We start from the raw sequence: 11501 nt of genomic DNA, 5'->3' as shown, positions 1-11501 counted from the left end.
TTAGTATATATATATATATATATATATATATATATGCATTAGTAATGACATAAAGAATTTTAATTTATATGTGTTAATTTTCTTCATAGTAATTAATTTTTATTTTATTGATTATTATTATCAATATTACTTGTTTAATATAATTTGACAGTCAATTTTTTGTTTAAATTTTTTCTATAATCGTAAAAAGTTTTATGTTTCTTGTGTAACTGTATAATAAAATTGTGTTTTTTATACTTTTTACATTGTTCAAAAGTATCTTCATATATAAATTTTCTTTTTCTGTTATCTCTGTGCAGTTCTAAAAATGCGCTTTAGATAATTCGAGAGCGAACTCTTCGATTTTGCATGCGTAAAACGCGATGGCAGTTCAATCGTCATTCCTATTTACGTTTAGACGAATTGGCACTCAAATGACAGCTTCGCATTTCAGTATTACTGATGTACAGGCTCTCAGTGTCATTTAATCTGCTTGTAAACCGGAAACTACATAGGCATTCTCATTATTCACTCCCCAAAGATTAATTCTGTTCTGTGAATTCTGACATTTTCTCAACAAATGCGCAGTTTTTTTATGTCTTAACAATTTATCAAATATACTGGTTTTATAATATTTAAATGAAGCAAAGATTCCTTTCTTTTTCAATTTAAATGTTGTAAAGTTAGAAACACACGCACGCAATTTGAAAATAATAAATTTCTTAAAATAACAAATAGAAATTATATATCGCTAATATTAATTATATGTATAAAAGAAACAAATTTCTACGAAATAGCTATATGAGTTATATATACGTTTGAGATGCCATTTATAAAAATAAAATTAATTGGGAATCTAATAACGGATAATTGATAGCACAGAGTTGTTAAAATTGTTCATAACTGTATTTTCGAATTCTGTTATACGAATTTAATTCATGTTAAAATTACATAATCTGACATTTTACAACGTCATCCTTCACAGAAATAATTTATTGAGTGAGAAACATTCACGCTTCGATCGAATCGTCAATGACATACGTCGACATTTTTTAAATTTTAATTTCTAGAGAGAGGAGGGATTCATTGACACATTTGACGTGCAGAACGTGAATGTGTTTGTCGATCTTTCAAAACTTTATTTGCCTTACGTTCTCTTGGATACTAGACGTGGAGGACAAAGGAATTAATTCGTCAATCGAAAGATTAATTCAAAGCCATCATAAATCAAACAGATCAAGTAGAAAATATCGCAAGAAAATTATGACAATTGTGATTAAAAATAAAGAATGGCAAAATAATATTTAAATAATAAAAAGATAATATTTTTTTATTAAAAAGAAAATAAAATTGTTATTTCTAAAAAGACAAAATTAGAAATCTTGAATATTTAATTAACAAAAATAAATAATAATGATAAATATTCAATAATTGAAGCAATAAAAAAACTAAATGTTATTCTTATTAATTTTATATATATAAATTCTGCAGTAATTAATTTTTAGCATAGGGAGTATATGTATAATAAACTAATTTAATAATATATTAATTAATGAAGTTATAATAATAAATATATAATTATAAGTTATAATAATAAATATATTAATAAATTTTTATAAATCTTTGAAATGAAGTAAATTTTATTTACAAGATAATTTCATTTCGCGAATTCAATGATTTATTCCAGAATATTCATGATAACTAAATTATCGTCAATTCTTTCGTTCCATTATTGACGATGAAAGCGATACTGACACCTCACTATGTATGGTACACACTTTCATACAGAGAGTAATTGCTAATAGGCTAGGAGTAGAGCCTCTATGAATATTGCAGTATGTAAATCCAGGCCTCTCTTGAACTTGTTCTACTATCAATCTCTCCTTACTCTGACCCTTCTCGGTTACCTTACTGTCCGCGTTTCTATCACTACGTTTGGAAACGTTACCTTGGTGTCTTCTTGTATTCATCTCATTCTTGTTTAACATTGAATGAACAACAAGGATAAAACGATTCAGTCCTGGAAACAGGGGTAATGTTCCCAAACGTAACTCAGAAGAAGTCAAACATTCGCATACAGTTATTAATATTTAACGCTTAATAAGGAACTCTCTCTCTCTCTCTCTCTCTTTCTCGCGAATTGCGAAAGTTGATATCGTTTCTCGTCAAGGAAACAGAGTCCAATTTGTCTACCAACTTAAGAAAACTACAATTTTAAAAACTCGCATAAAATTTCAAGACCTTTTCAACATTTCTGTGAAAGTCGTAAAAAAGCATATATTATATATAAAAATTTAATAATAAATTTCTTATATAAAAAATATCCACATACATATATATTTATAAAATACTGTTGGCGATTCTCTTAGATTATATATAAATGAGAAGCACTTCTAAAATACATTTGGTCCAAAATATAATTTTTTAAATTAGAGATGGCATAGTGTTCAGTCAAAAGTAGTATTTTAAGCTATTCTACGATGCTCTGAAAGCATTTTTTTCACCATCAATTTATGTGCTGAAAAAAGTCTAGACATTCGAAGTATATCATATCTTGTAATTAGAGACAAATAAAATGCATTTGTTTAACATTATTAGAAATAGTTTAGTAATTTTGTTGAACATTTTACATTTTACTATTGGTAAATATTTTCTGTAAGGCGCATTTCTTCGTAGCTTTCTTTCTTGTTTTCTGAAAATTATAAATTTCGGAATTGTGAAAGTGTGCTCTTCAAATATTTTTATTTTTAGAATTCTGAAATGTTTAATTTTTATTTTAAAAATCATTGTTATATAAAATTATAAAATTAAACCATGCGTTACATTTAGAGTTATGAATGTAGAAAAAGAGGCAAATATTTTTTTCGCAATTTTCAAATTAAATTCTCATCATGAACAAATTTTATACGAGCTCAAAAATTTTATAAGCTTGCGTAATGAAAAAGCTGTATACATAATGTGCATCTTGAAAAAATGTCAAAATAGATTACGTATATCTGTATTCCTTCCTTATATTCGAAATTTCAACCACTTTCAACATAAGTGATCTACATCTATTATATACGTTTGTATGTCGTTATTAAAATTTCAGAAAGTATCGTTGTGACGTAAATATCTTCACTAACAGAAACGAGATGTAAATTTACCTCCGTGCTGTTTGCAAAATTAATATGAAATACTACTTTTTATTCCCTCCCCCCCCCCCTCCCCCTCAAAGTAATATGATGTCTTAATCTTCGCAGGTCAAACATATAAAAAAATAAAACAAAGTTTATTTTCAAGGAAATAGCGTTAATTATCTTTATTATTAATAATAGAAAAAATACTCATAATAGAAAAAATTAAATATGCACATATAAAAAAATAACGAAAAAAAAGAATTATATAGCGTCCTATATTTATTTCTTTCTTTCTATTATAATTTCTTTAGTTTATTTACCTTGTATTAAAATAGGTAGATATTATTATATGTATGTACTTTATTAATAATAGATATTACATTATTATTTGATTAGGAGAGATTTAGTTTCGCCGTGGTGCATCATCAAGATATGGTCGCGACTACGATTATGTGATTACGATAAATCGAACTTCCAAAATTGAAGCGATTATCCGGCGAATCTCCTACAGTTTTGCTCGAGTTGTCTTTCCGATACCGGAGAGGAAGTTTCGCGCAAGGAAAGTTGTGCTGATAGGTCGATGTCTGCGCCAACTTCGCTATAAATGTTAATGAACTGTCGACAGTTGGAAAGTGTCGCCTTCCAATTTTGAGCGAAATTTTGATAGATTATCTAATTAGCCGTAGTGCATTGATTTTGCGGCAAAATTAAATTATTATATATGCGACAAATGTCATCGCGCGTGCGTCTTTATAACAGAATGAGATTCAAAAGAATGTATAAATTTTTCCTTGCAAGTTTTAATATATTATATATATTATATAATTATATTATATAGTTTTAATATATTATATATTTTTCATAGCATTTTAAATATTAATTAAGAAAAAAGATTGTAATTAAGTAATTACAATCTTATTTTACTTATTGTAATTAAGTAATAATATAATATAATAAATAGTGTATCAAATATCAATTCAGATCAGTGAAAAATATTTTAGAAATACATAGTTAAAAGAATATATTAAATTAGGGATATTAAAGAACATATAAAAATTTATATTAAATACTAATTAATCAGTTGAATATTAAAAATTAAATATTAATTGTAGATTAAAATAAAAACTATTCTAAAAATAAATTAGAATGATAATTTATTTTAATCGAATTAGATTCAAGCATCTCGACAAAAGCAGAGATAATGAGAAAATTTATCGTAATAATTTGTAAATATGTCAGTAATGGAATTAAATGTTATATTCATGTCTTTTGAACTGTCAATACTTGATTCGTCAATCCATCGCTAAAGGAGTTGGAAGACCCTAAATTATGCACGTGTAATCATATGAATATAAAACGTAGTTCCAAGAAAATGAAGGAGAAATCGTTGATGGGTTTTCGTGGCTTGTCGTTAATAACACAGTCAGACATATTTACAGATACTCGCGATTACACAAGCATACATAAAAGCCAGTACGATTGCAATTTTGATGTTCGCCATTACGATCGGTAACTGGGGTATGAAAGAAAAGGAAAGTTTCTGTTTAAAAAACCATTATATCCGTATCTACACTTTATTTCTTAATTGTAACATTGCTATAAAATAGACCGACATTTTTATAATTATCATACATATGAAAAAAATAATTAAAAATAAAAATAATTAAACAGACATTAGATATTTTCTATTTAATCTGATGAATATAATTTAATGTTTTATTTATATGTATTCATTTTAATTAAATTATCTAGTATTCCAAGCATGTTTATGACATTGTTTACTTATGCGAATATTTCTTCATTAATTAATCTAATTAAATTGTAATTTCATTTAATTATTTTATTTAGTCATTTCAAAGCACAATCTTTTTTCTCTTTATGATAATTTTTATGACTTATATTCTAATATAAATGTATTATTTTAAATTGATATTTTCTTTAAAAAAGAGGAATTGGTTTATTTTTAACTAGTTAATTCTTTAAAAGCAGATTGTCTATTATAGAACAAATAATAAACGATTGTCTATTATAGAACAAATAATAAACGATCAAATTACAAAGTACAAAGACTTTCACGAACAATGTAAGAATTAAAGAGATTTGTTTTAAACAAAATTAATATCGCTACTTAAGATGAGAGTAAAACACTATTATTATGGAAAGTGATTGTAATAAATGAAGAACCTGAACTGCAGTGGACAGATACATTTGGATTGAAAAAATAATATTTTTGTATGCAATATAAAGATTTAATTTGTCTCAGAGATGGAATATTTAAATCGCTATCTTAGCGCTATGATCCAGAAACGATTATAAAAATCGACAAACCTGTCGATGGATTTTAATAGATAAATATTTAATATGATATTGGTCTGGGATGGAAGTCAGCGAACCTCCGGATGAGGAGGTCTATCACCGAATACTCAAGATCAATTTTTCTTCGAACCTTGAGGGTGTTCCTCTTTTTCGAAACAATCTGAGTATTATTGATGAATCAAGAAATATCACTCTAATCGCCCTTAAGGGCGTCATAATGATCAGCATCATCATTACCGCATTGTTAGGCAATGCTTTGGTAATCGCCAGCGTCAGAAGACATCGGAAGTTGCGAGTGCCCACCAATCGCTATGTAGTTTCCTTAGCAATGGCGGATCTTTTAGTGGCAATGTGCGCCATGACATTTAATGCTTCCGTCGAGCTTTCCGGTGGTAAATGGCTCCTAGGAAGTATCATGTGCGATGTGTGGAATTCGATGGACGTTTATTTCAGTACCGCCAGCATCCTCCATCTTTGTTGTATCAGCGTTGATAGGTATTATGCAATAGTCAGACCGCTGGAGTACCCAGCCATTATGAGGACTGTAACAGTTACTGCCATGTTGAGTAGTGCTTGGACTCTGCCGGCCCTGATTAGTTTTATACCTATCTTCATGGGCTGGTACACCACGCAGCAACACCTGGACTTCCGTCGGAAAAATCCGCAGGTAGATTGGCCGATACTGCTTTGATTTAAAAATTTATGGATTTAAAAATTCAAGAACCCTCAAGAAAATAAGAGCAAAAATTTACGAATTAAAAAATTATTCTTTAAGAGTGCAGAAATTAATTGTCTAAAATTTTAGAAATATATTTCTAATATACTTCTTTCTTTTAATATACTTCTTAAATCTCAATCAATTATAATTTAAGTGTATTTATTTCATGATGAAATCTTCTCTTTGCTAATCTAATATACCACTACTACACTAGTTATCACCTTATAATTATTTGTACAATTCATTAATCTCATTTCGATACCGTATTTCTAATTGTTTCTTTTTTTACAATTTGTTGCTCTATCAATTTATTTTTCAAATTAATCTAGACTAATAAAATTATTCTTCTATTAAATTTTTTATAGAATTCAAAATATGTATATTTAGTATTTTACTTTAATAAAATCTTCAGTAAAAGACAAGATCAAAGAACTTATTTTTAAATCCATATTTAAAAGATTGCATATTACAAAATTTTTTTGTAAGAGTAAAGATTGTATATACATATGCTATACTAAGATGTTTATGAAAAAATTTTTCGTGGATTTGACATAATTCGAAAATGTACATTTTAATTAAAATATACATTTTAATATTAGATACTTCTTTTACTAAAAATGACGCGAATATCACTTTTATGTTCATCGCCTCATAAAATTAACATAAAATACTAATAATCAAAATATTTTGATATCATCCAATTTCCAAGCGAATCAACATTGTTTTAAGAATTCCGAAACGTTTGATTCTCTGCTTAATTCTCATAGAATATATCAAATAATTCTTTATTTCAATATCTCTATAACTCTCTTATTGTCTTCCTATATCATGTTATTACTTTATTTGTCATTTTTCCGATCGCATTGTCTGTCGACTGTGTTCAATCCATACTTGTGACATTGTCTATTATATCTAGAAGATAACCTAGATAGATCAATATTTCAAAAAAAATTAATCAATACTTCTCGAAAAATTCTTTACTCTAAATATTCTGCTTTTGTTGCAATAATATGCTTATGCAATATAAATATTTTCTTATATATAGATTTTTTTATATAAAGAAAATAATTTTAAATAATTTATTAAGAGTAAAATATAATTTTCATAAAAAAATAATAATAAATTTACAAAATAAATACTGTGAAATTATTGAATAATAAATAAAATTATTGGAGCAGCAAAATGGTAATAATATATAACTTTTGTCAGAAAATGAAAAGATACGTTATCGCAATATTTGTCTCGATGTATAATTCATTGATATTTCGGTTATATGATTTTGTTGTATTTAGCAGAGATACAAATTGTGATGTTATATATGATATATTATAACTTATATTTTTTATGTATATTTCAGTCTTGTGTGAGGTATTGATTTTTAATTGATGAAGTTTCCGCCGGAAAACTGCCAGTGATAAAATTCGTTTATCAATGCTTTTCTTAACCGTCAGATACTTGCGACTTTTTTTCCTCGTAATAATTACTGATCCCGAATTTAATTGATCTTCAGAAATAGAATCCGGCTAATCACTGCAAATTTCTTAAATTATCGTTCGTATGTTCTTAATACTAAGTATTCTTAATACTGTTATTAATACTGTACTATCACAATGAATGGTGACATCAATTGAGTATCATCATTAATATGATTTCCTTATAATAATTAATATTTTCTTAACAGCTATTAATGTAAGTGGCTTGTAACATCCCTTATCAACTTAAGATTTAGTGGGTTTCCAGAGATAACATTAGATTAATTATAGTATTTATCTCTCTCTTTCCTCTTCAATTAGTATATATTTTTAATGAATAACTCTTGTAATCTTGCTCGTTAGGAAAATTGTATTATTACTTCAGTTTGTATCAATCCCTTAATTACAGAGAAATTAATTTTACATCATAATTTGTATTTTGCTTGCCTCATCACTTTACGAAGTAAATTAGATACAAAGGCCAATAATTATGTTTAAAATGCATATAGAACGGATGCTAGTTTCGTCTATAATTAATCGTGTAATTAGCGCAGATTACCTCGTATTAATTTGGCAAAATGCAATTTATTAACGTTGACATTATAATAAATCAGTTATGACACTATATTCTCTGATAATGAGAGAAGGAAAAGAAATTTGAGGATTTTAGAAAAGAAATCTGATGTGATGGAGGAAAATTAAAAGAACATATTTCTTTAAATTTTGTTATAAATAACATCTTTGAATTTTTGATATTTTAATGGTTTATTTTAATTTTTAATTTTTATTTAATTTTTAAATTTTAAACTTTTTTAATATCACAGTTTTTTTTACGATCCCTCAATTTTACTCAAAAATAACTATTATTAAAGTAACTATTAAAGGAGTAATAAAATAACGGTTTATCCATTGTTTCCATTTAATTTTACATTCACGAATATATCGAACCTTCCAGTTTTTATTTTTTTACAAATTTTTAAAATCAATTTTCCTGTGATTTATTTATCTATATGCATATATTCATAAAATCGAATTGCAAATTTATGTAGAATTTTCTTAAATTCTTTATACTCCAAAATTATTTAGAAGTCTCATACTTTTTGCAAAACTCATTCTGAACGAGTTTATAATTTGTGAAGAGCAAGGAGAAATTTTCACGATAATCCTACAAATTTTATGCAACTGAAAATGCTTCGACTTCTGCAATCTCAGATTTGCATGTTCGTGGTGAATCTCCCATATGCGGTGATCAGTTCCTGTGTGTCCTTTTGGATCCCGGGTGTCGTGATGATCGTCATGTACTGCAAAATTTACAAGGAGGCAGTCAGACAGAGAGCGGCCCTCAGTAGGGCATCTAGCAGCACAGTATTGAACAATGTTCATGTACGTCGCTCTTCCGGCGGCTCCAGACATCATTCTAGGACGTCGCACCAGCTGCTGCTTCATCCGAGCGATGCCAGTGATTATGGAAGACCACCCTCTTACAGAGCTTCAGCGGCGGAACTTAACATCGAAAATGGTGAGTGCAAGAACGGACCGAACGAGTGTGAAAAAAAAGCGAAATAAAATAAAATAAAATAATATAAGAAGAAAAATAAAGCGAGAGGTAAAAAATACAATAAAATAATTTTAAAAATGCTAAACAATGTTGAAGAAAATCTTTGGGGGGAGGGGACGTCAAATCTTGTGCATCAAGTGCACGAAAATTGGAGCGAGAATGTCTCTCAATTATCGACGAAATTGAGCGGTGGCGAATTCAATTGCGTTTCCCTTCCATCAGTCATCTCTCGTCAAAAGACCTTAATGCATGTTCCAGCCGACGTGCACAAAGCGAAGATTATTACTTTCGCCCGCGGCCACTTGCCTTTTTCTCGCTACGCTTGATACATCGAAACCGTGTAATCATCGATCCGAGGAGAAATTTCGCTCGGATTTCGTAGCAAATGACATGCAGTGCAAAAATGCACGACAGAACGTTCATTATGTCGGTCGTTTTAACGACACAAAGAACCTCGCAAAGAACATTAATAAAATTCTCCCGATATGTGAATTACACTTTTTCAGTGCACTCGATAATAAATGCAAGTCGTATCATTTATCATTTTTCGTATCATTTTTCATGTATTTAAAAACAGTTTTAAAGGTTAAGTTCAATAGTGAAAATTGTCCATCGCATCTAAATTTTTAATATTCATTTTAATATTCATTTTCCTTCCCTTTTTAATGTTTATATACTTAAAGGAAAAATCTAAAACTAAAAAATTAAAAAATTATTGTTCTTGAAATTTTTCGTAATATTTGAAACGTTATAAAAAATATTTAAAAAATAAAACATTCAATGTTTTCATCTGAATAATTCATTTTTAATTTTAAAAGACATTTTCATGAATACAACTGTTAAAAATCAAAGCTATAAAGAAATAATGTTAGAATGCCTTTATATTGAAATTTATAACGAATAAAATAATTGAGCAACAAGGAATTCGTTTTCGAAATAAATTAACGATTAAAAGCATCGTTTCACATAATAAAAGTAAATTTAACAATAACATATAAAAGATACTCTCAAACATATAAAAATTGGGAAATATTTTCTTTTAAAAACATTAATATTTTTAATCGTAATAGCCAAAAATTTCGGTAAGCAATTCTACGATTACTATGACTGATTTCGAAATACAACAAATATCTACAAAAATTGCACATTATATATAGAATGCAGTATACAATATTCATTGCCTTCCAATACAAGAGAGAATTTGTTTTCAATCACAGATTCTCTGATAAATTCCACAACTTTCATTTTTTCGTTCGGAGGGATTGTTTTATTTCTACATTTTCTTATATTTATAATATTATATTTTTATAATATTATATTATTATATTTTTATTCATGAAAATCGGAAATTATCATAATAATAACTACACTCAAGGAAAAATTGGAACATTGAAATAAAAAATAAAATTTTTATTCACATCATTATGAAATTGTTGCCAGTTATGTTTCAATCATTTAAAAACTAATATAGAGTTGCATCAAAAACTCTGAATTAATTTTTAAATGATTGCAGCGTAATTAATGTCCAATTTCGTAATGATATTAAATAATGATCTTATTAACTTTATTTCACACATAATGTACCAATTTTTCTTTGAGTGTCATTATAATTATAATAATTTTTAGTTTCTATGAAGAAAAATATACACAAGAAAATATAAAAATAAAACGATTCTTGAACGATCGCGAAAAAAATGTGTTCTTTTGTTTCGCGAATACATTCCGATCACACAAAATAATGTATTGATTGAAATTATCATTATGGTATAAATGTTGAACGATAAATGGCATCCATCGCATTAGAAAGCAATTATATCTACAAACGCATTTAGTGTCGACGCAAATTAAATATCTATATCATTATCATATACGCATTACAATACTGTTTCGATATTGTGACTGATGCGATTTACAATGACGACCGTGGAGTATTCTAGTTGAAATGTACGTCGCGACAGATTTTGCGGATATTATTTTCCCTGCTTCGAGAGAGTGGTAACGGTTCTGCAAAAGGAAGATAAAAATTCCTGTGCACTTCGCGTAGCGCTTTATCTGATGGCGTAGAAAAAAAGTGTATGAGAATTCTCGTCCCTATAGATTTTTTGCAAATACATTGCGCGTTTCGCACGCCCACCAAACGAGAATTGCGGTGAATTGCTTTCAATAAAAATATATTTTTTGTTAGACATGGAGAGACGAATCGATCAGTTTCGCATTCGCTTTCATATCACGATGTTACATCTCTAGCAATTTTCTCGTATCCTCAATGACAGTGTATTTAAAAGCTCGCGACGATTTTTTCCTCTCTTTCTTTTCTCTCTCTCTCTCTCTCTCTCTCT

General features: G+C 27.9%; 1 protein-coding gene across 1 annotated transcript in view; it reads left to right on the top strand.

Moving 5' to 3' along the window:
* The first annotated feature begins 5475 nt into the window (after nucleotides 1-5475).
* LOC105626399 (octopamine receptor beta-3R-like) overlaps nucleotides 5476-11501 on the top strand; it is a 26220-nt gene continuing 20194 nt past the window's right edge. The window contains exons 1-2 of the mRNA XM_012207699.1: nucleotides 5476-6081; nucleotides 8817-9123. Of these exons, the coding sequence (XP_012063089.1) occupies nucleotides 5476-6081; nucleotides 8817-9123 (913 nt within the window). The remainder of the gene's footprint in view (nucleotides 6082-8816; nucleotides 9124-11501) is intronic.

This window comes from Atta cephalotes, assembly GCF_000143395.1.
Source record: "Atta cephalotes unplaced genomic scaffold scaffold00005, whole genome shotgun sequence".
NCBI classification, from domain to species: domain Eukaryota; kingdom Metazoa; phylum Arthropoda; class Insecta; order Hymenoptera; family Formicidae; genus Atta; species Atta cephalotes.
The sequence above is the reverse complement of the archived record's forward strand: the minus strand, read 5'-3'. Positions and strand labels throughout refer to the sequence as shown.